This window comes from Bubalus bubalis, chromosome 4, assembly GCF_019923935.1.
Source record: "Bubalus bubalis isolate 160015118507 breed Murrah chromosome 4, NDDB_SH_1, whole genome shotgun sequence".
NCBI classification, from domain to species: domain Eukaryota; kingdom Metazoa; phylum Chordata; class Mammalia; order Artiodactyla; family Bovidae; genus Bubalus; species Bubalus bubalis.
Window position 1 is genome coordinate 38,518,637 of NC_059160.1, and position 27,494 is coordinate 38,546,130.

Here is a 27,494-nt window from a genome sequence, read left to right on the forward strand (position 1 = left end):
AAAGATTCTAGATGTTGCTTAACTTCTTCCTGCCTGGGTAGTCAGGCCATGAACCTGAGCTCGGATTTAGATCCAGGTTTTTAAAGTAAACCCAAGCCTTAATTTCAGATAGAAGTTTTTCTTTAAGAGAGTTATATTGCTTAGTCCTATTTACCTTGTATGTTTAAATCACTTACCAGTGATAGATTTTTATCACATTAATTCTTTTTGTATTCCAACAAAATTTTCTAAAATGTCTAAATATTGTTTTCAGAGATAACCTAATGTTTCTCTTCTAATGCAACTACATCTGTACCACAGTTGAATTACTAACTCACTGAGGTCTTAAAATATGTGTGTCTGTATCAGTTTCTTTTCCCAAACTACAAGCCAACAAAGTTATAGGTTGACATTTTAGATTCCAACATTGGCAGAAGATATCTGATTAGCCAAGAGTCATTGAACTTTAAGACATGTTAGTGAGCTGCCATCATTTGGACACTATATATTAATTTTCATCATCTTATCTTGTCACTCTAATTCAGTATAAAATGGAGAATGTAATTCAGTATAAAATGGAGAATGTAACTATTATAGAAGAACTTCATGCTAATAGACAGCGGGTCCAGATGAAGTTCAGGTAGACGTTAATTGGCATATATACGTGTAGCATATCTATGGCACTTTTCTGTGAGACCATGAAAATCATTCAACTGTTCTTTTTAGGACTAACCCCTTCATTACCAGAGAGGATAATTTTATTACTCTTAATTATACTGAATAAAAAGTGGTATATGCATGGTGCATTTATATGTGTGTGTGTGTATATGTTTAGCTGACAAATATCAGTGCTACATATTTCATTCTCACAAATTGTCTATTGATGAAGAATTTGTTTTATACCATTTGACTGTTTTTTATACTTTGAAACACTGAAGAAAATGAAAGTAGGTCAGATTATAGAAACTTTCTTTGAGTTAAAAATAAAATGCATTTCCATGGTTCTATGTGATTGCCTTTGTCTGGAAGTCTGGTGCTGCTATAGCATCTGGTTGGATTCCCTGTTTTGTATGATAAACAGTGGCCTTTTTTCTAGTTTTACAATTTATCAGCCTTTATTCCCATGATAAAACTTTGGACATTTTTCTTTGTTGGAAATGTTCTTCCCTCAGATTCAAAATAAAACTGAGTTTTTTTCTTCCTCATTTGTGACTTCCTAAGAGAGTTCTTGACTTCCTCCTCTGAAAAGTTTCTCCCCCATTATTCTGTTCCTTTTGCCCTTTTTAATTTTCTTTACAGCATGTAACACCATCAGAAATATTTGTTTATTGTCTACCTTCAATCTTCTTTGTCTTCCCCATTTTCCTTATCTACAATGTGAATTGAGGAGAGTCAGGCTCTCATCTCTCTTGTTGGGTGTGCATCCCTGGTGCCTAGAACAATGTTGGGAATAAAGCATGCATTCAGTAAATATTAGTTGAATAAATAAAGCTTTAATGAATAATTATTGTTGTTCAGTTGTTAGTTCAGTTCAGTCGCTCAGTCATGTCCGACTCTTTGCGACCCCATGAATCGCAGTACGCTGGGCCTCCCTGTCCATCACCATCCCCCGAGTTCACTCAAACTCACATCCATCGAGTAGGTGATGCCATCCAGCCATGTCATCCTTTGTCATCCCCTTTTCCTCCTGCCCAATCCCTCCCAGCATCAGAGTCTTTCTTTTCCAATGAATCAACTCTTCGCATGAGGTGGCCAAAGTACTGGAGTTTCAGCTTCAGCATTGTTCCTTCCAAAGAACACCCAGGGCTGATCTCCTTTAGAATGGACTGGTTGGATCTACTTGCAGTCCAAGGGACTCTCAAGAGTCTTCTCCAACACCACAGTTCAAAAGCATCAATTTTTCAGCGCTCAGCTTTCTTCACAGTCCAACTCTCGCATCCATACATGACCACAGGAAGAACCATAGCCTTGACTAGACGGACATTTGTTGGCAAAGTGATGTCTCTGCTTTTGAATATGCTATCTAGGTTGGTCATAACTTTCCTTCCAAGGAGTAAGCGTCTTTTAATTTCATGGCTGCAGTCACCATCTGCAGTGATTTTGGAGCCCAAAAAAATAAAGTCTGACACTGTTTCCACTGTTCCCCATCTATTTCCCATGAAGTGATGGGACTAGATGCCATGATCTTTGTTTTCTGAATGTTGAGCTTTAAGCCAACTTTTTCACTCTCCTCCTCCACTTTCATCAAGAGGCTCTTCAGTTCTTCACTTTCTGCCATAAGGGTGGTGTCATCTGCATATCTGAGGTTATTGATATTTGTCCCGGCAGTCTTGATTCCAGCTTGTACTTCTTCCAGCCCAGCGTTTCTCATGATGTACTCTGCATCTAAATTAAATAAGCAGGGTGACAATATACAGCCTTGACGTACTCCTTTTCCTATTTGAAACCAGTCTGTTATTCCATATCCAGTTCTAACTGTTGCTTCCTGACCTGCATACAGGTTTCTCAAGAGGCAGGTCAGGTGGTCTGGTATTCCCATCTCTTTCAGAATTTTCCACAGTTTATTGTGATCCACACAGTCAAAGGCTTTGGCATAGTCAATAAAGCAAAAATAGTTGTTTTTCTGGAACTCGCTTGCTTTTTCAATGATCCAGCAGATGTTGGCAATTTGATCACTTCAATTATATCCAATTCTTTGTAACCCTGTAGACTGCACCAGCCAGACTCCGCTGTCTTGCAGTGGGTTGCCATTTTCTACTCCAGGGGACCTTCCTGACTCAGCAATCTAATCCCCGCCTCTTATGTCTCCTGCATTGGTAGGCGAGTTCTTTATTGCTCACCCCACCTGTGAAGCCCACTGTGAACAACAGCTCTGTGCTATGTGTGCTAAGTCGTTTCAGTTATGTCCAACTCTGTGCAACCCTGTGCACAGTATCCCGCTAGGCTCCTTTGTTCATAGGATTCTCCAGGAAAGAAATACTGGAGTGGGTTTCCATGTTTAATTTTCTTATTTTATTTTTAGTTAAATTGGAAAAGATCTGAAATAGATTTAAAAAAAGCAAACTGTCTGGCTAAGTGCCTTCACTGTTCACCTGAAACCACCACAACATTAATTGGCTATACTCCAATACAAAATGTTTATGGTGTTAAAAAAAAAAAAAAAAAAAGGCAAACTGTGATAGTTTCCTAAGAAAAGTAAAATTGTATTTGATTTCAAATGACCCTTTATAGCAGTTTATTTATGTGTACTACTTCAGTCCAAAAGCTAAACTAATACAATAGATACAGACCTAGTTATTATCAGTGTTTTAATAGTTTTTCTATGAATTGGCAAATAATACAAATTGGATATACTGAAATCATGATTTATTTCTTCAGTTCCTTCAATAGTTATTTGTCTTCTATTAGGAGAAGGCAATGGCACCCCACTCCAGTACTCTTGCCTGGAAAATCCCAGGGGCAGAGAAGCCTGATAGGCTGCAGTCCATGGGGTTGCGAAGAGTCAGACAAGCCTGAGCAACTTCACTCTCACTCTTCACTTTCATGCATTGGAGAAGGAAATGGAAACCTACTCCAGTGTTCTTGCCTGGAGAATCCCAGGGACGGGGGAGCCTGGTGGGCTGCCATCTATGGGGTCGCACAGAATCGGACACGAATGAAACGACTTAGCATAGCATGGCATAGGTACTATTGTAGGTAAAATGGATCCATCAGTGAATTAATCACAGATTCCTATTTCCTAGGGCTTAATTTTTACTGGGGATATTTATTTTGTGTTTTGCCTCTAGCTTATTCCTATTTGTAAATTATGACTTAGAGGATTGACTTTTAAAGTAATTTTAATTAATTAACTATTGACTAAAATTAGCTATGAAGTATTCTTTTAAGGTTATGTGCTAAATGCCAACATGATATTAATGTTTCAGAGACCATCTGGTTCTTTAGACACATCTGCTCTGAAAATCTGGACAAGTAATTAAATTTGATGAGGCTGGAATGAGATCTGTAGGAATTGGGCTGTTTCAAGGGAAAAGAGAAATTCTGTGGATTTGTTGGTACAGTGGATTGTAGTTTGGTTTGCAGTAGTCCACTTGAACTGTAACTTCTCCACTCACTTAGATTCCAGTGTATACTCAGTTCCATTAAAAACAGTCTGTCTCCTGCTTATGGGTATTGGTTGGTGTAGCAAGGTTTTTGACTTAATATCAGTATTTTCTAGTCTAATCATTAAAGAATTTATAACATACATTTTTTTCAAGGAGTTTATCATCCTTCACATGCCCTATTTTGTTTATTCAAAATTTATACTTGTGGAGTAGAAAGAATAAATATTTCTAGTCTAAAATAATAAAAAAAAAATTCAGATCTCTCTTAGGAATTAAATGTATTCAGCAACAAAGTTGGTAACTGACCTTGGTAGTTATAATTTGAAACTTAGTGAATTTTCTAATGAATATTGGTATCATTAAAACTATGATTTTTAAAACATTAATCTCAGTATAAGGAATGCCACTCCCCAAATAGCTATTGCATGTGTATGCTATGTACAAATAACTGTAAAAACCTCTGTGTAATATATAAAGCTGAATATAAACGTGACATAGTTCCTGTTCTAATGAAATCTATGATCTTGTTCACACCTTTAAAATTATTCTTGAAGAAGTGTGGTCAGTAGTTTTCCTGTCCACAGTGGAGAAGGCAATGGCACCCCACTCCAGTGCTCTTGCCTGGAAAATCCCATGGCCGGAGGAGCCTGGTGGGCTGCAGTCCATGGGGTCACTAGGAGTCAGACACGACTGAGCGACTTCTCTTTCACTTTCACTTTCATGCATTGGAGAAGGAAATGGCAACCCACTCCAGTGTTCTTGCCTGGAGAATCCCAGGGATGGGGGAGCCTGGTGGGCTGCCGTCTATGGGGTCGCACAGAGTTGGACATGATTGAAGTGACTTAGCAGCAGCAGCAGCAGGATGATAACAGAGGATCTTGTAAGACTGAAGCTAAAACCTAAACATGTTGAAAATTAACAAAATATTCCCTGCTTTGGGTATCATTTTTTTCTTTATAGAATGCTTGTGTGCATCTTTGTTTTTCTGCCTCTAGATATAATGAAAATCTTAGTGCTTTGTGTTGAGCAGTTTAAAATAGCTGATAAAGGAACTAATTCATGAATCATTTTTGTAGTGTTATTTAAACACAAGGGAAGGGTTACTTGTGTCTTTGGTATCTCTAGAGCCGATTACAAAGGAAAAAAACAATTAAAGGAAAATGTTAAGACTAATGTACATTTTTGAACATAAGTGCACAGGAAGTGGTAAGGTAGTTATTATAGTATATTACACAGGAGAATAAATATCCAGTTATATAATGATAGAATTAGCTATAAAACCTTGTAGGTAGTACCATTGTTTATTACTATTTATGTCCACAATGATTAATATTCTACTTCGAAGGATTGTTTTCGGACAGCACATCCTTTGTTTGGACAGTGACAATAATAATTCCACTGTTCAGCATTATCAGTCAGTCAGTTCAGTCGCTCAGCTGTGTCCAACTCTTTGCAACCCAATGGACCACAGCACGCCAGGCCTCTGTCCATCACCAACTCCCAGAGTTTACCCAAACTCATGACCATTGAGTCGGTGATGCCATCCAACCATCTCATCCTCTGTCGTCCCCTTCTCCTCCTACTCTCAATCTTTTCCAGCATCAGGGTCTTTTCCAATGAGTCAGCTCTTCACATCAGGTGGCCAAAGTATTGGAACTTCAGCTTCAGCATCAGTCCTTCCAATGAACACCCAGGACTGATCTCCTTTAGAATGGACTGGTTGGATCTCCTTGCATTCCAAGGGACTCTAAAGAGTCTTTTCCAACACCACACTTCAGAAGCATCAATTCTTCTGCGCTCAGCTTTCTTTATAGTACAACTCTCACATCCATATATGACTACTGGAAAAACCATAGCCTTGACTATGCTTGCAAAGTAATGTCTCTGCTTTTAAATATGCTGTCTACGTTGGTCATAACTTTCCTTCCAAGGAGTAAGCATCTTTTAATTTCATGGCTGTAGTTACCATCTGCAGTGATTTTGGAGCCCCCCAAAATAAAGTCTGCCACTGTTTCCCCATCTATTTCCCATGAAGGGATGGGACCGGATGCCATTATCTTCATTTTCTGAATGTTGAGCTTTAAGCCAACTTTTTCACTCTCCTCTTTCACTTTCATCAAGAGGCTCTTTAGTTCTTCACTCTCTGCCACAAGGGTGGTATCATCTGCATATCTGAGGTTATTGATATTTGTCCTAGTAGTCTTGATTCCAGCTTGTGCTTCTTCCAGCCCAGTATTTCTCATGATGTACTCTGCATCTAAGTTAAATAAGCAGGGTGACAATATACAGTCTTGATGTATTCCTTTTCCTATTTGGAACCAATCTGTTGTTCCATGTCCAGTTCTAACTGTTGCTTCCTGACCTGCATATAGGTTTCTCAAGAGGCAGGTCAGGTGGTCTGGTATTCCCATCTCTTTCAGAATTTTCCACAGTATATTGTGATCCACACAGTCAAAGGCTTTGGCAAAGTCAATAAAGCAGAAATAGACATTTTTTTGGAACTCTTTTCCTGTTTTGATGATCCAGCGGATGTGGGCAATTTGATCTCTGGTTCCTCTGGCTTTTCTAAAACCAGCTTGAACATCTGCAAGTTCACAGTTCACGTATTGCTGAAGCCTGGCTTATAGAATTTTGAGCATTACTTCACTAGCATGTGAGATGAGTGCAGTTGTACAGTAGTTTGATCATTCTTTGTCATTGCCTTTCTTAGGGATTGGAATGAATACTGACCTTTTCCAGTCCTGTAGCCACTGCTGAGTTTTCCAAATTTGCTGACATATTGAGTCCAGCACTTTCACAACTTCATCTTTTAGGATTTGAAATAGCTCAACTGGATTCCATCTCCTCCACTAGCTTTGTTTGTAGTGATACTTCTAAGGCCCACTTGACTTCACATTCTAGGATGTCTGGCTCTAAGTGAGTGATCACACTCACTAGATCTGATAGAGTACCTGAAGAACTATGGACAGAGGTTCTTGACATTGTACAGGAGACATGGATCAAGACCATTTCCAAGAAAAGGAAAGGCAAAAAAGCAAACTGGCTGTCTGAGGAAGCCTTACAATAGATGTGAAAAGCAAAGGAGAAAAGGAAAGATAAACCCATTTGAATATCAAGGAGAGATAAGAAAGCCTTCCTCAGTGATCAGTGCAAAGAAACAGAGGAAAACAATAGAATGGGAAAGACTAGAGATCTCTTCAAGAAAATTAGAGATACCAAGGGAACATTTCATGCAAAGATTGGCTCAATAAAGGACAGAAATGGTATGCACCTAACAGAAGCAGAAGATATTAAGAAGAGGTGACAAGAATACACAGAAGAACTGTATGAAAAAGATCTTCATGACCCCTGTACAATGTCAAGAACCTCTGTCCATAGTTCATCAGGCACTCTATCAGATCTAGTCCCTTAAATCTGTTTGTCACATCCACTGTATAATCACAAGGGATTTGATTAGGTCATACCTGAATGATCTAGTGATTTTCTCTACTTTCTTCAATTTAAGTCTAAATCAGTCAATAAGGAGTTCATGATCTGAGCCACAGTCAGCTCCAGGTTTTGTTTTTGCTGACTGTATAAGAGCTTCTCTATCTTTGGCTGCAAAGAATACAATCAGTCTGATTTCAGTGTTGACCATTTGGTGATGTCCATGTGTAGAGTCTTCTCTTGTGTTGTTGCAAGAGGGTGTTTGCTATGACCAGTGCACTCTCTTGGCAAAACTCTGTTCACCTTTGCCCTGCTTCATTCTGTACTCCAAGGCCAAAGTTGCCTGTTACTCCAGGTGTTTCTTGACCTCCTACTTTTGCATTAGCCATGTGTGTGGGCCACCCAAGACAGACGGGTCATGGTGGAGAGGTCTGACAGAATGTGGTCCACTGGAGAACGGAATGGCAAAACACCTTCAGTATTCTTTCCTTGAGAACCCCATAAACAGTATGAAAAAGCAAAAAGATAGGACACTGAAAGATGAACTCCCCAGGTCAGTAGGTGCCCAATATCCTACTGGAGATCAGTGGAGAAATAACTTCAGAAAGAATGAAGGGATGGAGCCAAAGCAAAAACAGCACCCACTTGTGGATGGGACTGGTGATAGAAGCAAGATCTGATGCTGTAAAGAGCGATACTGCATACGAACCTGGAATGTTACATCCATGAAACAAGGCACATTGGAAATGGTCAAACAGGAGATGGCAAGAGTGAACATCTGCCTTCTAGGAGTCAGCAAACTAAGATGGACTGGAATGGATGAATTTAACTCAGATGACCATTATATCTACTACTGTGGGCAGGAATCCCTTAGAAAAAATGGAGTAGCCATCACAGTCAACAAAAGAGTCTGAAATGCAGTACTTGGATGCAATCTCAAAAATGACAGAATGATCTCTCTTCATTTCCAAGGCAAATCATTCAGTATCATGGTAGTCCAAGTCTATGCTCTGACCAATTAATGGTGAAGAAGCTGAAGTTGAATGGTTCTATGAGGACCCACAAGACCTTTTAGAACTAACGCCCAAAAAAGATGTCCTTTTCATTATAGGGGACTGGAATGCACAACTAGGAAGTTCAGTATTATCAGTTCAGTTCAATTCAGTCGCTCAGTCATGTCCGACTCTGCATTCAGTATTATAGTCCCACTTAAAAAAAAAATCTTGTTGTGGCAATACAAAGATTTTTAGTATATGGCACCTGCCTACTTTTCTACATTTTCTGCCATTCTATCTGCCTCCACTCTTTAAGTCCAGCTAGTCTTCTTTATTTAATGTTCTCTGTGAATAGCAATCAGCCTTACAGGCAGGCCTTGGGCAAATTTTCTATCTCTGATAATCACTGTGCACCTTCTGTTTTCTGGAGAATGTTTCTGTTCAACAATAGAATGAACTCAATGAGGACTGACTTTTTAAATCTTTCTGTTCCTGTTACTTGCCTTGGTGTCCTTTTATAGATGGATACATTTAAGTAACTGAATGGGGCTAAGATGAGAGGCTTGAACTATGTGAAAAGCTGGTCATTTGTGCAAAGCTTTTTTCCATGTCCCATAATTACAGTTTAGCCTTTACATGATTCATTATCCTAGGGTGCTTACTTCCTTGAAGTTTGGTAGCAAATGAGTATGTAGTTTACAAATTAATCACCAAAGGAGGAAGTACTGTTCATTTGTGTTTCTTAATTATGATAAGGAAGTATTACTTTATTTCATTAATTTACCTGTCTCTCTAAAGGATATAATTTACTAAAAAATAACAACTTGGTATTAAAACTGGGATTATTTGGTATCAGCAAATATGGAAGTGAAAACAATCCTTTCCATTAAGCAAAACAGTTCTGCCATAACCCAAGTCCCCCTAGAGAATGACATTTTTCTTTCTACAAAAGATGCCATGAATGTAACCCAAGAGAACTGGCCATAAATCTACCAACCTTTAAATTTTCTGAAGTCCAAAAATAGTATTATATTGTACCAAAGGTAAATAGGAGCTTTACATTGTCTAGCCAGTTTAAATTTTAATTTTTTTAATAAATTATCATTATGGATTCTTTAGAAGACATAATACATAAATGAAAACCTTAAGCAGTGCTGTTAAAGCCGTTCTTTTCATGTTGGTGAAACTGCAGTCAGAGCTTTATTTTCCTTTACCAACTCACTGGTAATTCTGCAGCTTCAGAGTGATGACTGTTGAATTATAGGAGTAGAAGCATCATGAGACAGTTTAACATTTGCAAGAGAAAGTTAATTATTTGAAGATTTGAGACTTATCCAGAGGTTTCAAAAATATTTTTGTCTCAGTTTTTAAAAATACATGCATATTTATTTAGCCTCTTAATGCATGTTGTTTCCAACCAAGTAAGTCTATTTCAAAACAGAGATTATTTAAGAGATTTGGCATATTTTTCTTTTCTTGGTAAATGTGCCAAAGGTCTGTTTTCTATAAGACATGTGTCTGTTTCAACTTACTATTTTGATTATGAGTAGTTTATTATCCAGATAGACCTTCAAAAATAGAATATTTGCTGAAGAGTTCTTATGCATATGGTGAAGTGAATATTTTAGAATGATTCAGGATTTATAAATAGCATGTAAGATAATATCGAGAGCACATTAACTATAATGTATAATGCCTTAAAAAAAAAGGAAAGATGATAATATTCTAAGCGTCGCCAATAAGGAAGTAAGTGGGTGGAACGTCTTCCATTGCTGATTTGGCTTCCCTTAGAACAGTGTTAACATCTTTATATTTAAGTGACTGAGGTTCCAGTGTTTACACTGTCCACTTGCGTTTGTCTAGTCTCCCACATTTTATTACTTCTTATGAATACTGCCTTGAGATTCTGCCATCCACACTTTGCCTTACACCTTTTCACATTAGGGGCGTGCACTTCCTAGGGGGCAGTTTTTTTCATGATTGAAACTGCTCAGAGTTTCCATCTGCTTTTACTTGACTTGTGGTCTTGAAGATCATGCTTGGCCCATGGGATATTACAGTGTGCCGAGAGGATGTGGAGTTTTGTCAGCCAGTGAAATATGTCTGGTTTTTTTTCTCTTTTCTTTTTTTCTTCAGCAGCTTTCATATGCTTCTCATCTTGTGTGGTCTTTGCTAAACTGAATTTATATTTAACAGAACTGCTCACTCTCTTTATCATCTTCTGTGACTTGGCCTTTTTAACAAGAAGGTGTGTGGAAGGAAAATGAGCCAAAAAACTGTAGTTTGGGCAATAGGAAAACCTAAAACCAAAAGCTTAAAGTAGTGTTATATATGAATGTACTTTAATATTCGCAAATGTGTATTTTGTAATGCAGAAGATCATATTTCAGACATGTACATCTGTCAAAAAAAATTTATCATGCCAATAGTAGATTCCAAGTTTTGTCTGTGATCCAAATAACATTTTTGCTTGTTTTTAGGCACTACTACAGTCTTCAGTTAAGCAACAAGTAGAAGCTATTGAAAAGCAGTACATTTCTGCAATTGAGAAACAAGCACACAAGTGTGAAGAGTTGTTAAATACTCAGGTAATAAGATTGCACATCCATTATATATTCGTACTTTTCTTCTGACTCTCTTCCCCTGAGAGCTCTAGAACTGTTTATTCACTTTCATGCCATTTACTTTCCTTGATGTATTTTGGAGAAAAAAAAATCTGCTGATGTAAAATCAATGTTAAAATTTGAGAATTTTATGATAGACTAAAAATAGGACTAAAGGCCTAAATTATGTGAATATTCCCCAAATTAATGCTAATTCTTATGCTGATTTCTGGAGTATCATATTATTTATCAAATAGCAAAAGCAAAAGAGATGACTGTAAATGTATTATGGCATGTGAAATAATTTGTGGTATAAGATTTATAAATATATTTGAATTTAAGTACTTATTTGTGTTTGATTTACCTTTCATTGCTTATATGAATTTATTTCTATTTTGATATTTTCTCGTGATTTTTTTGTTTCTTCTTGATTAATGTCTTAGAAAGCATTGCAGACATGATAAGTACATTTACATGAAATAGTCAATTGAAAAGCCTGTATGTATGTGTCGTAGTATAAATAATATGTGCAAGAAGTTCCCAGCTACACTTTTGAATAACTTGAGGCTTGATAGGTGAAAATAAAATCAACCTTATGTAAAAGACCTATTTCGTATTACAGGAAGAAAATATACTAATAGAAAATTTAGATCTAGAATTTAAACAAAGATTTATAAACATGCCACTTAGTCCCCAAGATTGGGGTCAGTTTGGTTCAGTATTTTCAGGGTCATTTTAATAAGTGGTTTAGAATAGGAAATGCATGGCAAATTTTATAAATTTAATAAAAAACAATTGCACTCTCTTGGCTGGTAGAATACCAGGTTGTCAGAGATAAAAAGGATATGTCTGTATAAATGTACAGAAAAATCACAGAGAAGAGGAGGTTACAGAACTGTAAAACAGCATAAGGCATGTATTAGCCAGGCCAGGCCAGGCCATTTTATGCCTTAAACTCCCTGACTTCAGACAGCGAAGATTTATATCTTAGCCAATTCTCTGTATACACTGAGGCTGCTTTGAGGGCTCAGTGTCATGATGTCCTCATGATGGAAACTAGTCTGATAAAACAGTTCAGTTGTGGAATGTTACCTGGTAGAGTTAAAAAAAAAAGAAAAAGTCAGATTTCCTTCTGGTATTTCAACATTCTGGACTGGAAATGACACTTCTACTCCCAACTTGTATCTGCAGTGCCCGCAGTCATCTTGGGGTCAGGGAGTGAAACCCTACTCTGAATCTGGAGTAGGGAGAGGGAGAGGGCAGAAAATCTTTGATAAGCAGCCCTGGTATACCATGGTCTGCTCTTTAGGTTGCCAGATATTTCCAGCCTTCATCTCTCAGGTAAAATTTCTTAACCTGCCCATATGGGAGAAAATCTGAAGGTTCTATCCAGATATTGTTGTTGTTGTTCAGTTGCTCAGTTGTGTCTGACTCCTTGTGATCCCATGGACTGCAGCATGCCAGACTTCCTTACCTGTCTGTCCATCACTATCTCCCCGAGTTTGCTCAAACTCATGTCCTTTGAGTCGATGATGACATCCAACTATCTCGTCCTCTGTCACCCACTTCTCTTATTCTCAATATTTCCCAGCATCAAGGTTTTTTCCAGTGAGGCAGATCTTCCTATCAGGTAGCCAAAGTATTGGAGCTTCAGCTTCAGCATCAATTGGTCCTTCCACTGAATATGAAGGACTGATTTCCTTTAGGATTGACTGGTTTGATCTCCTTGCTGTCCAAGGGACTCTCAAGAGAATTTTCCAGGATTACAATTTGAAAGCATCAATTCTTTGGTGCTCGACCTTCTTTATGGTCCATCTCTCACATCTGTGCATGACTACTGGAAAAACTATAGTTTTGACTATATGGACCTTTGTTGGCAAAGTGATATCTCTGCTTTTTAACATGCTGTCTAGGGTGGTCATAACTTTTCTTCTAAGGATCAATCATCTTTTAATATCATGGCTGCAGTCACCATCTGCTTTGATTTTAGAGCCCAAGAAAATAAAGTTTGTCACTGTTTCCCTTAATTTCTCATCTGTTTGCCATGAAGTGATGGGACCGGATGCCATGATCTTTGTTTTTTGAATGGTGAGTTTTAAGCCAGCTTTTCCACTTTCTTCTTTCACTTTCATCAAAAGGCTCTTTAGTTTCTCTTGACTTTCTGCCATTAAAGTAGTATCATCTACATATCTGAGGTCATTGATATTTCTCCCAGCAATCTTTATTCCAACTTGTGCTTCATCCAGCTCAGCATTTTCCATGATGTACTCCACATATAAGTTAAATAAGCAGGGAGACAGTATACAGACTTGGTGTCGCCCTTTCCCGATTTTGAACCCGTGTGTTGTTCCATGTGCAGTTCTAACTGTTGCTGCATGACCTGCATACATGTTTCTTAGGAGGTGGGTAAGGTGATCTGATATTTCCATCTCTTTAAGAATTTTTCAGTTTGTTGTGATCCACACAGTCAAAGACTTTAGTCAATGAAGCAGAAGTAGATGTTTTTCTAGAATTCCCTTACTTTTTCTATGATCCAACAGATGTTGGCAATTTAATTTCTGGTTCTTCTGCCTTTTCTAAATCCAGCTTGTATATCTGAAAGTTCTTGGTTCATATATTGTTGAAGCCTAGCTTGAAGTATTTTGAGTATTATCTTGCTAGCATGTGAAATGATAGCAATTATATGGTAATTTGAACATTGTTTGGCATTGCCCATCCCATTGAATGCCCATTCAATCTTTGGGGTTGAAATGAAAACTTACCTTTTTCCAGTCCTGTGGCCACTGCTGAGTCTTCCATATTTGCTGGCATATTGAGTGCATCACTTTAATAGCATCATCTCTTAGGATTTGTATTAGCTTAAGCTGGAATTCCATCAGCTCCACTAGCTTTGTTTGCAGTGATGCCTCCTAAGGCACACTTGACATCACAGTCCCAGATGTCTGGCTGTTGGTAAGTGATAGTCTCATGCTCAAAAGTCCAGGATATTTGAGTGATAGGTGGGAAATGATGTGCTGTAGTCTCTACATCATCAGGGTTAGACATATAGTCCCTTTTGACCTGAAGAACTAGGAACTAAAATATATGTTGTTTACCACCAACAGATCTGGTATACAGTAGTGAGATAAAGGGCAGGGTGTATACTGTGAATGCTCTCAGAAGGAAAGATGAATCAGAGATGCATAGCTAGCATTACTGTGTAGCAATTCTAAAATCTCAATGAATAGATTCAGTAAGTATCTCTGCTGTGGAGATTGGATTTGCTTTTTAATTTACCGTGATTTACTTTTCAGGGTTTAGGGCCAGGGTTTCTTGTCCATTGTTCTTTATGAATCCTATAGGGTCTAAATTTTTAGTTTTTTTTTTTTTTTTTTTTGGCTATACCTAATGTGAGTATTGGAGATTATATAATTTCTCACCCTGCTCCCTCTCTATAAAAATTTGGGAGTCCTGCGTCATTTAGGGTAGGAAACAGTCACAGTTCAGGATGACAGTTCTTTGGACATTTTATCTGGTTACAGTTGGCTCCATTTGTTAGATGCAAATCCCTAGATATTTTAGAGACCCATGTTCTAGATTTAATATGTTAAATATGTTCAAGCTTTCCTGTCTGTCTATGTCTCTCTCATCTTCTGATTAAAGATAGCTTCGTTTATGAAACCCAGTTTGAAGAAATCCCAGTGTTCTCTTTTTCTCAAACCTTTTGGTCCTAAATGAAAGCATATACAGGACCATCACAGACTTACTGAGTCTGTTCCTGGGGATCCTTTAGTCCATTGAATCTTTAACAGTGGGTTCGCCTATTTACTGTTTGCAAGAGCAGTTTAAAGAACAAACTGTCTTGGAGGCATTTAATTTTTTTTTTTTAATGTAATTAACCAAGGAGAAGAAAGACTTGTAAGCTAAAAACTGCAAAACATTGCTGAAAGAAATTGAAAATAACCTAAATACATGGAAATGCATTGCATGTTCATCAGTGGAATATCACCAGAAATATTTCCATGAGAAATATTTAGTGAAGAGCACTCAAGACTACCATGGGACATTTAGAGGATCATAAACAATTCAGTGTAATTAAATAGTACTTAATAGCGATATGATCCAGAGAAGGCAGTGGCACCCCACTCCAGTACTCTTGCCTGGAAAATCCCATGGACAGAGGAGCCTGGTGGGCTGCAGTCCATGGGGTCGCTAAGAGTCAGACACGACTGAGTGACTTCACTTTCACTTTTCACTTTGATTCATTGGAGAAGGAAATGGCAACCCACTCCAGTGTTCTTGCCTGGAGAATCCCAGGGACGGGGGAGCCTGGTGGGCTCCCGTCTCTGGGGTTGCACAGAGTCAGACATGACTGAAGCGACTTAGCAGCAGCAGCAGCAGCGATATGATCATTAGGTAAAAGTCATATAAAGTGTTTAAATGGCATTTCACACATATTTTCCAAATCATATTTCTTGAGATGTCTTTTGAAATTTGAAATAAGTAACTTTAATAAAAATAATACCTGGATTGTTCTTTAAGAATAATTTGGCTCAACCTTTCATGTGTATATGAGTCTTTTTTTTTTTTCTATTTTATTCAAATTTAGAATTTAAGGGAAAAGCAAGTTAACTCTCACAAGAGTAGTTACAAGCATGTGCTCCAGAATCAAAGAGGCTCCATTATCCCTGGCTTTGTCACTTAGCTGTGTTACTGTGGAATGTCCTTTAACCTCTCTGTGGTTTATTTTTCTCATCTTTTAAATGTATTAGGTTGGTGCAAATGTAATTGTGGTTATGGGCCATAAGTTTTAATCATTATAACTAGGCTCAAGCACATCTTTATTAATCAAAATAGGAACCATTATGCAGTCAACACATTTTTGCCAGTGCAAAATAAGTTGGTTTATTTCTGTAGTGTAAAAATCCCTGTTTCAGGATTTGACAAACTCTTGGAAAGCATTTTCTGCCTCCTGCTGGTTCTGGAAGTATTTTCCCTGCAAAAAGTTTTCTAGATGCTTGAAGAAGTAGTAGTCAGTTGACGGGAAGTCAGGTGTGGAGGAGGCAAAACTTCAAAGCCTGATTAGTTCAACTTTTGAAGTGTTGGTTGTGTGATGTGCAGTCAGGTGTTGTCATGGAGAAAAATTTGCCCCTTCTGTTGACTAATGCGGCTGCAGCAGTTGCAGATTTGGGTGCATCTCATCGATTTGCTGTGGAGAAGGCAATGGCAGCCCACTCCAGTACTCTTGCCTGGAAAATCCTATGGACGGAGGAGCCTGGTGGGCTGCAGTCCATGGGGTCGCTAAGAGTCGACACGATTGAGCGACTTCACTTTCCCTTTTCACTTTCATGCATTGGAGAAGGAAATGGCAACCGACTCCAGTGTTTCTGCCTGGAGAATTCCAGGGACGGGGGAGCCTGGTAGGCTGCAGTCTATGGGTTGCACAGCGTCCGACACGACTGACATGACTTAGCAGTAGCAGCATGGATTTGTTGAGCATTTCTCAGATGTAATGGTTTCTCCAGGATTCAGAAAGCTATGGTGGATCAGACCAGCAGCAGACCACCAAACAGTGACCATGACTTTTTTTTAGTACAAGTTTGGCTTTGGAAAGTGCTTTGGAGCTTCTTCTCTGTCCGGCCACTAAACTGGTTATCATCAGTTGTCATATAAAATCTACTTTTTGTTGCTGTCACAATCTGATCAAGAAATGGTTTGTTGTTGTTGAATAGAATGACCTTGTCTGCCACATTGTCTGACCTGAAATTGGGTGCTATTAAAAGATATTAACTAGGAAAGTGACATTTGTCCCTAATTGTTGTTATTGTTTTCTCATAATTGAATTTTCAGAGTTTTTTTTTAGTATTCTAGATATAAATCTTTCTTCAGATATGTGCTCAAATACTTTATCATAGTCTATGGCTTTTCTTTTCTTCTAATGTATTTCCAAAAGCAGAAATTTTAAATGACATACAAATCCAATTCATTTTTTTTCCTATGGGTAATTCTTTTGATGTTACTTACATCTAAGAAGTCTTAACCTAACCCAAAATCAAAAATATTTTCTTCCGTATTTAATTTTAAAGGTATTAGTTCATAATTTCAGGTTTACAAATGATCCAGGTAATTCATTTGATATTTGCATATGGTTCTAGATATGGACTGAAGTTTCTTCTTCTTCTTCTTTGTATGGATGTCTAAGCATTACAGTCTTAATGGCTAAGAAGACTTTTCTTTCACCATTGAATTTCCTTTGTACCTTCTTCAAAAATTAATCATGTTATGTGTGGGTTTGCTACTTAATTCTCTACCAGTTCAATTTATCTATTTGTCTGTTTCAACTCAAGTCTTGTACTATTTATTTACCATACACATTCAATAAGTCTTGAATTCAGGTAGTGTAAATCTTCCAATATTGTGCTTGTATTTCAGAGTCATTTGGGCTATTCTAGGTCATTCATCAGAGAAGGCAGTGGCACCCCACTCCAGTACTTTTGCCTGGAAAGTCCCATGGACAGAGGAGCCTGGTAGGCTGCAGTCCATGGGGTTGCAAAGAGTCGGACACGACTGAGTGACTTCACTTTCACTTTCACTTTCATGCACTGGAGAAGGAAATGGCAACCCACTCCAGTGTTCTTGCCTGGAGAATCCTAGGAACGGGGGAGCCTGGTAGGCTGCCGTCTATGGGGTCGCACAGAGTCGGACACGACTGAAGCGACTTAGCAGCAGCAGCAGCAGCAGGTCATTCATATTTCCATGTAATCTTTATAATCAGCCTGTTGATTTCTACAGCAAAGCATGCTGGGATGTTTTGAACTGTGTTTGCTCACAGCCAAATACTCTTGACACCGAATATGTGGGTTTTAACATCAGAGATTTCTCTAGTTCTCTGTGCACACCAACTGAATGTCCTAAAGTGAATTTAATTCTCACACTGCCCAGAGTTAGAGCAGACCCCACTGGTTAAGGGATCAGTTCCACAAGGCTACACCAACTTCAAAGGCCAGTCCCAAGTCCTGGGCCTCCTCTATTTCTGACTAACTGGGTATAAAGCAAGGGTTCCCAAAAATTCCTTTTGAGGCTTTGATAGTTTTATTATAAATGATGCAATGTAGGGCGAGATAAGGGTGGAAGAGTTGCGTAGGGCAAGATAAGGGTGAGAAGGTACTCTCTGGGTATGTATCTCTTCCAGCAACTTGATGTGTTCACTAACCTGGAAGCTCTCAGAAAACTTTTGTTTAGGGGTTTTTATAGAGGTTTCATCACGTGGGTATGACTGATTAAATCTATGGCCATTGTTGGTTAACTGTCTTTAGCACCGCTCCTTTCCATCCATGTTGAGGAAGAGGATAAGGTTGAATGTTCCAACTCTTTCTTTATGATATGGTTTGTTACTCTGACAGTCTTCTGAAGATATCTTGAGACCTACCAAGAGTCTCCTCATTAGCATAAACTCAAGTATTGTTGAAAGAGTCTTCTTGTGAATAATAAAAGATACTCCTTTCACTCCTAAATACCCTGGATTAAAAGGGTTTTAGGTCTCTGCTAGGAACTGGGGATAAAGACCTAATATGTATTTCTTATTGTATCATAGATACTGATTGGATTAAGTTGATTCTATTTAGATGCAGTTGACCACTTTACAGTATTCAGTCTTCTTACCTAATAATACAGTTTATTGTTCCATTTATTTGGGTCTTTATAAAATTTTCCAGTTTAAAATTTTTCACTGTTCAAGTCGAACACAGTTTTGGGGTCAAATTTATCCTGATATATTTTATATTTATTTAGTGGTAGTTTGACATATATTTTTAAGAATTTTAATTACCCAGTTCATGTTGCTGGTACATAACAGTCAATACAATTGATTGTTGTGTATTGGTCTTGTATTCTGTAATGATGCTAAAATCCCTTACTAGTTTAAGCACCTCTTTTTGTAAAGTCTGTAGGGTTTTCTGTATAGATGATCATGTTGTCTGAAAGCAGAGACATCATTTCATTTTCCATTTAATCTCGATGCCTTTTATTTATTTTTCTTAACTTAATGAACTAAGTGAACCTCTGCTGCTAAGTCACTTCAGTCGTGTCCGACTCTGTGTGACCCCATAGACGGCAGCCCACCAGGCTCCCCCATTCCTGGGATTCTCCAGGCAAGAACACTGGAGTGGGTTGCCATTTCTTTCTCCAATGCATGAAAGTGAAAAGTGAAAGTGAAGTTGCTCAGTTGTGCCTTACCCTCAGCGACCCTATGGATTGCAGCCTACCAGGCTCCTCCGTCCATGGGATTTTCCAGGCAGGAGTACTGGAGTGGGGTGCCATTGCCTTCTCCGACTGAACCTCTAGTAAATGTTAAAATAGAAGGATATCTTTGCCTTTTTTGACCTGGGAAGAAAACATTCAGTTTTTCATCATTAGATACAAACTTAGCTATAGATACCCTAAAGGCATTTATTAGGTTAAGTATTTTCTTTCTACTTCCAAGTTTTTATTCCAGGAATAGATGTTGGATTTTATTGTCATTTATCTCTGTATAGGTTTATGGTGTAATTTTTTTCATAAATCTTTGGTGATATCTCTTATTTTATTCCAGTTATTAGTGATCCGTATCCTCTTTTTTCCTCATTAATTCTGTAGCAAAAGTGTTAGTTGCTCAGTCATGTCCAACACTTTGTGACCCCATGGACAGTAGCCCACCAGCCTTCTCTGTCCGTGGAATTCTACAGGCAATAATACTAGAGTGAGTTGCAGTTCCCTTCTTCAGGGGATCTTTAGACCCAGGGATCAAACTCCTGCACTGCAGGGAGATCCTTTACCATCTGAGCTACCAGGGAATTGACAGTTCTGTAGAGGTTTATTATTTTTTTTATCCTTTCAAAGAGTCAGCGTATTTCATTGATTTTCTTTGTTTTTTTTTTTTTTTTTTTTTCTTATTTCTGCATCACTGATTACTACTCTGACCTTTATTATTTTATTTCTTTAGCTTAATTTTAATTTGAGATTTAATTTGTACTTATTCTAGTGTCTTGAAGTAGACACTTAGGTCATTGATAGAAGTCTTGCTTTATAAATAACCTATTTAGTAATGTAAATTTCTTTCTAGGTACTACTTTAGATATGTGTTTCACAGTTTTAAATGTCATATTTTCATTTTCAGTGAGAAAAAATACTTTTAAGTTTTTTTATTGATTTCTTTTTTTAACCTTGGATTATTTACAAATGTGTCATTTGTTTTTAAATATTCTGTGGTTTTCCAAATGTACTACTTTTACTGATTTCTGATCTCATTGTAATATAGACAGAGAATATACCTCATATGATTTAAGTACTTTTTTGAGATTTCTCTGTCTACTTGAAAAGAGTGTTCATTCTTCTGTTGGTGCAGTTTTTTTTTTAAATAGATGTTAATTGGATCAAGTTTTTGTCATGTTATTTAAGTCCATGTTGTTACAGATTTTTGTTCTATTGTCTACCAATTATTGAGAAGCAGGTGTTAAAATATATGACTATACTTATGCATTTGACTAGTTCCCCATCTATCTGACATACTTGTATTTGGTGCATAAATGTTTAGGATTATTATGTCTTCACATAATTTTATGGCCTCTGTTGGTTTATCGTTTGCAAATCTTTGTTGTGTTATTTATATTGCTTTAAGGGAAGTTTGGCAAATCTTTCCCAAAAAGGATAGGTATTAATAGTAAATATTTTAGGCTCTCTGTTGCAACTGTTTAACTCTGCTGGTATAGTGAGAAAGTGCCTATAAACACTGTATAGTGAATGGGCACAGCTGTGTTTCAATAAAAATTAGGCTCCAGATTAGATTTGAAATGAGATTTGCCAGCCTCACAGATCTAGAACAGGAACTAGTATAACTTGGGGAATTTTAATTTTCTGACCTCTTAATTTCCTCCTGGTGATAATTGTTTTTTTCTGAGATTTTCTTTATCATGAAAATTTCTTGGACTGCTTTATTTGTTAACAACATTCTCTTTCCTACAGAGTTTGATGCAGTAAATCCAGTGGGACAAAGAAATACATGAAGCTGAACCTTATGAAGTTGGCAATACTTAGCTGGTTTTTTGTCTACAAAAGCAGCATTTTAATGTGCTTCAGTCTGTTGTAGTTTTAACAGGAAACCAGCAAAGTGTTTGTTTCCACATTATTGGGAAATATCATTTTGGTTAGTGTTTTCCAGTGAGACTTCTGGAGATATTTGTTCAGATTAACAGGCTTCTTGACCATTAGTTTTGATTCTTAATAGTTTAGTTGGAGCCCAAGTATATGTATTTCTAGTAGACTGATCAGGTAATACTTATTGAAGAACTTAGTATTGCCTCTGTATTGCTCATCTTCAGCACTTACTATGCTTAATTCTTGCCATTTCCTGTTTGACCACTTCTAATTTGCCTTGTTTCATGGATCTAACATTCCAGGTTCCTATGCAATATTGCTCTTTACAGCATCAGACTTTGCTTCTTTCACCAGTCACATCCACAACTGAGTGTTGTTTTTGCTTTGGCTCCATCTGTTCATTCTTTCTGGAGTTATTTCTCCACTGATCACCAGTAGCATGTTGGTCACCACCAACCTAGGGAGTTCATCTTTCAGTGTCCTGTCTTTTTGCTCAGATCATAAACTCCTTATTGCCAAATTCAGACTGAAATTGAAGAAAGTAGGGAAAACCACTAAACCATTCAGGTATGACCTAAACCAAATCCCTTATGATTATACAAATGAGAAAAAGATTTAAAGGACTAGATCTGATAGACAGTGCCTGATTAACTATGCACAGAGGTCCGTGACATTGTGCAGGAGACAGTGATCAAGACCATCCCTAAAAAAAAGAAATGCAAAAAAGCAAAATGGCTGTCAGGGAAAACCTTACAAATAGCTGTGAAAAGAAGGGCTGCAAAAACAAAGGAGAAAAGGAAAGATATACCCATTTGAATGCAAGTTCCAAAGAACTGCAAGAAGAGATAAGAAAGCCTTCCTCAGTGATCAGTGCAGAGAAATAGAGGAAAACAATAGAATGGGAAAGACTAGAGATCTCTTCAAGAAAATTAGAGATACCAAGGGAACATTTCATGCAAAGGTGGGCTCCATAAAGGACAGAAATGGTATGGACCTAACAGAAGCAGAAGATATTAAGAAGAGGTGGCAGGAATACACAGAAGAACTGTACAAAAAAGATCTTCATGACCCAGATAATCACGATGGTGGGATCACTCACCTAGAGCCAGACATCCTGGAATGTGAAGTCAAGTGGGCCTTAGGAAGCATCACCACAAACAAAGCTAGTGGAGGTGATGGAATTCCAGTTCAGCGATTTCAAATCCTAAAAGATGATGCTGTGAAAATGCTGTACTCAATATGCCAGCAAATTTGGAAAACTCAGCAGTGGCCACAGGACTGGAAAAGGTCAGTTTTTATTCCAATCCCAAAGAAAGACAATGCCAAAGAATGCTCACACTACCACACAATTGCACTCATCTCATGCACTAGTAAAGTGAAAGAAAATGAAAGTGAAGTTACTCAGTCGTGTCCAACTCTTTGCAATGCATGGACTGTATGTAGCTTACCAAGCTTTTCCATCCATGGGATTTTCCAGGTAAGAGTACTGGAGTGGGTTGCCATTTCCTTCTCCAGGGGATCTTCCCAACCCAGGATCAAACCTGGGTCTCCTTCATTGCAGGCAGACGCTTTACCCTCTGAGCCACCAGGGAAGCCCCATGCTAGTAAAGGAATGCTCAAAATTCTCCAAGCCGAGCTTCAGCAATACGTGAACTGTGAACTTCCAGTTGTTCAAGCTGGTTTTAAAAAAGCCAGAGGAACCAGTGATCAAATTACCAACATCTGCTGGATCATTGAAAAAGCAAGAGAGTTCCAGAAAAACATCTATTTTTCCTTTATTGACTATGCCAAAGCCTTTGACTAGATCACAGTAAACTGTGGAAATTTCTGAAGGAGATGGGAATACCAGACCCCCTGACCTGCCTCTTGAGAAACCTATATGCAGGTCAGGAAGCAACAGTTAGAACTGGACATGAAACAACAGACTGGTTCCAAATAGGAAAAGGAGTATGTCAAGGCTGTATATTGTCACCTGGCTTATTTAACTTAAATGCAGAGTACATCATGAGAAATGCTGGGCTGGAAGAAGCACAAACTGGCATCAAGATTGCTGGGAGAAATACCAATAACCACAGATGACACCACCCTTATGGCAGAAAGTGAAGAAGAACTAAAGAGCCTCTTGATGAAAGTAAAAGAAAAGTGAACAAGTTGCCTTAAAGCTTAACATTTAGAAAATGAAGATCATGGCATCCCGTCCCATCATTTCATGGCAAACAGATGGGGAAACAGTGGCTGACTTTATTTTGGGGGTCTCCAAAATCACTGCAGATGGTGACTGCAGTCGTGAAATTAAAAGACGCTTGCTCCTTGGAAGGAAAGTGATGACCAACCTAGACAGCATATTAAAAAGCAGAGACATTACTTTGCCAACAAAGGTCCATCTAGTCAAGTCTATGGCTTTCCCAGTGGTCGTGTATGGATGTGAGAGTTGGACTAGAAAGAAAGCTGAGTGCCAAAGAATTGATGCTTTTGAACTATGTTGTTGTACAAGACTCTTGAGAGTCCCTTGGAGTGCAAGGAGATCCAACCAGTCCATCCTAAAGGAGATCAGTCCTGAGTGTTCATTAGGGGGACTGATGTTGAAGCTGAAAGTTCAATACTTTGGCCACCTGATGCAAAGAGCTGACTTACTGCAAAAGACGCTGATGCTTGGAAAGATTTAGGGCAGGAGGATAAGGGGACAACAGAGGATGGGATGGTTGGATTGCATCACTGACTCAATGCACATGAGTTTGAGTAATCTCCCAGAGTTGGTGATGGACAAGAAGACCTATCATGTTACAGTCCATGGGGTCACAAAGAGTCGGAAACAATTGAGTGACTGAACTGAACTGTTGTTCCATGTCCAGTTCTAACTGTTGCTTCCTGACCTGCATACAGGTTTCTCAAGAGGCAGGTCAGGTGGTCTGGTATTCCCATCTCTTTCAGAATTGTCCACAGTTTATTGTGATCCACACAGTCAAAGGCTTTGGCATAGTCAATAAAGCAGAAATAGATGTTTTTCTGAAACTCTTTTGCTTTTTGATGATCCAGTAGATGTTGGCAATTTGATCTCTGGTTCCTCTGGCTTTTCTAAAACCAGCTTGAACATGTGGAAGCCTACAGTTCATGTATTGCTGAATCCTGCCTTGGAGAATTTTGAGCATTATTTACTAGTGTATGAGATGAGTTCAATTGTGTGGTAGTTTGACCATTCTTTGGCATTGCCTTTCTTTGGGATTGGAATAAAAACTGACCTTTTCCAGGCCACTGCTGAGTTTTCCAAATTTCTGGCATATTGAGTGCAGCAGTTTCACAGCATCATCTTCCAGGATTTAAATAGCTCAACTGGAATTCCATTACCTCCACTAGCTTTGTTTGAAGTGATGCTTTCTAAGCCCCACTTGACTTCACATTCCTAGATGTCTGGCTATAGGTGAGTGATCCCACCATCTTGATTATCCTATGGCTAATTCATGTTAATATATGATAGAAATCACAGCAATATTATAAAGCATTTTTTTGGCAATTTAAATGTAAAAAAGGATCCGGTGGAAGAAAGGACATGTAAATTTATACTGTCTTTGTGACCTTAGAAGCCACTTACATTGTTTTTTATTCTTTATTTGTAGTTTGAATTGAAGCAACTGTGTAATTTCTTTGTGCCTCTTTTTAAAATCTCTAAATTAGAGTTAATTATACTGTTTCAACGGAAAAGGCAATGGCACCCCACTCCAGTACTCTTGGCTGGCAAATCCCATGGACAGAGGAGCCTGGTAGGCTGCAGTCCACAGGGTCGCTAGGAGTCGGACACAACTGAGCGACTTCACTTTCACTTTTCACTTTCCTGCATTGGAGAAGGAAATGGCAGCCCACTCCAGTGTTCTTGCCTGGAGAATCCCAGGGACGGGGGACCCTGGTGGGCTGCCGTCTATGGGGTCGCACAGAGTCGGATACGACTGAAGTGACTTAGCATACTGTTTCAACAGGGCTATGTAAAGATAAATGAAGCACAGTGCCTAGAATATAGTACTACTCAATCACCAGTAGCTGTTGTTACATGGAGAAATATCTTGATCTGATATGTTGTGATTATTTTTATGTAAAGGAAGTTCATTCTTCTGAAACAAGGAATAGTTCACTCATCCATTGTTGTGTCTTTTTTATTTTTGGTTTCCTTTTTGAAAGAATATTTAGATTTGAAGTCTAGCTATAATTTTTATTTGCATTTGGCAGGTTTATTTTTTAAAACGCATTATTTTTGCATAGTTCAGTTCAGTTCAGTTGCTCAGTTGTGTTCAACTCTTTCCTACCCCATGTACTATACAGTTCACGGAATTCTCCAGGCCAGAATACTGAAATGAGTAGCTTTTCCCTTCTCCAGGGATCTTCCCAACCCAGGGATTGAACCCATGTCTCCCGGATGGCAGGTAGATTCTTAACTAGCTGAGCCACAAAATTGGTGGATGGAAAATTTTATGGCCCTATAGTATTGCCTTTTCTACACAATATCATGTAAATGGAACCTGGTAGTATGTTGACTTTTGAGACTGATTTCTTTCACTTGCTATATTTCAGATGCCTCTATGTTGTATATTTACCATTAGTGTATTCTTTCCATTGCTACGTAGTATTCCACTGTATGAATGTGCCACAGTTTATTTCTCCATTTACCATTTACCAGTTAAAGAAAATTTGGGTCGTTTTCAGTTCTCAGTGATTATGAATAAAGCTGCTGTAAAATATTTATGTGCAATTTTGTAATAAATGTATGTTTTAATTTAAAAACTTTTAGTATCTGGATTATTAGGTAGTATCTGCTTAACTTGATGTCAGCTGTCTAACTGTTTTTCAAAAGTGGTTGTACTGTTTGTACACCTACCAGCAGTGTAAGAATGTTTCATATTATTTTATCAGCTCTTGGCACAATGTTTGTTTAAGTTAAGCCATCCCAGTAGTTGTGTAGTGGTGGCTTATGTTTGTAAATTAATTTATCCTGGAGTATAGTTGCCGCACAGCACAGTGAATCAGTTATACATATTATATGTGAATATATCCACTCTTTAAGATTCTATTCCCATATAGGTCATTACGATGTATTGTGTAGAGTTTCTTGTGCTATACCGTAGATTCTTATTAGTTATCTGTTTATATATATAATAGTATGTATGCCAATTCCAGTCTCCCAACTTATGCCTTGTCCTCCTTTCCCCTTAGTAACCTTTAGTGTGTTTTCTATATCTATGACTCTGTTTCTGGCCCATAAATATGTTCATTTATACTACTTTTTAGGATTCTGTATGTGGTTTTAATTTGCATTGACTTGCATTTAATATGCATATAAGTTATATTCAGTTTGCATTTGACTAATAATTTTAAATATCTTCTTGTTCTTATTTACCACCAGTACATTTTATTTAGTGAAATATCTGGTTTTATGCTTAATTTTTATTTTGGATTATTAATTTCTTTATTTTGTTTTGAAGACATTTTATATACTTAAGTCTTTTATCAGATTTATCATTTGTAAATATTTACTTTATATTCTTTTAACAGTGTCTTTAGGAAGAGCAGGAGTTCGTAATACTGATGAAGTTCACTTCATCAGTTTTCTTTCTCATGAATTATATTCTCCATGTTACACAGAAGAACTTGTTACCTATCCCAAGTCAAAAGGTTATATTTTCATCTAGAAGTTGTAGGCTTTACATTTGAGTCATTTTTGTGTATGGCATGAGGTATAGATCAAATTGAATATTTTTTTATGTGAGTATCCAATTGTTCTACACCATTTATGAAAATCCTTTTCTCCATTGAATTTCCTTTGCACTTTTGCTGAAAATTAATTGCACATATGTGTGTGGGTCCTTTTATGGACTAAGGCAGTAAGTACTTTGTATTTATTTGCCTGTCTTTGAGATTGCCATGACTTTGTAAAGATACTTAAGTACTCTGTCATGCTCTTCTATACATACTGTGTTCTATTTGTCTATTGGAGTTTTGTTTAGCTATGTATATAATCAGTGAAAGTGCTGGAAAGCCTTCATTTCCATCTGTCACTCTTAGTACCTCTATCATTTTAGGGCATGTCAAATGCTTATTGTAAATCATGATTACTTAGGAGGTTATTGAAGATTTTTGGTTGTCACCTTTATTGTGTAAGAGTGCTATAATTACATTGAAATAATCAAAGTTTAATTTTCTCATAAATTCAAATTCATTTAGTTATGCTAATTGATCAAATTTTTGGTAGTTCTTTTTTCATACTGCTGTTTGTATGAATAAAATTGTAG

The 27,494-nt window shown here is 37.7% G+C and overlaps 1 protein-coding gene across 7 annotated transcripts in view; it reads left to right on the plus strand.

The window, feature by feature from the left end:
• Nucleotides 1-27,494, plus strand: part of CCDC91 (coiled-coil domain containing 91) — a 394,145-nt gene that overhangs the window by 227,447 nt on the left and 139,204 nt on the right. For all 7 annotated transcript variants that reach the window (XM_025283437.3, XM_044941290.2, XM_025283433.3 and 4 more), the window contains one exon: nucleotides 10,987-11,094. In XM_025283437.3, coding sequence (XP_025139222.1) covers nucleotides 10,987-11,094 — 108 coding nt within the window. The remainder of the gene's footprint in view (nucleotides 1-10,986; nucleotides 11,095-27,494) is intronic.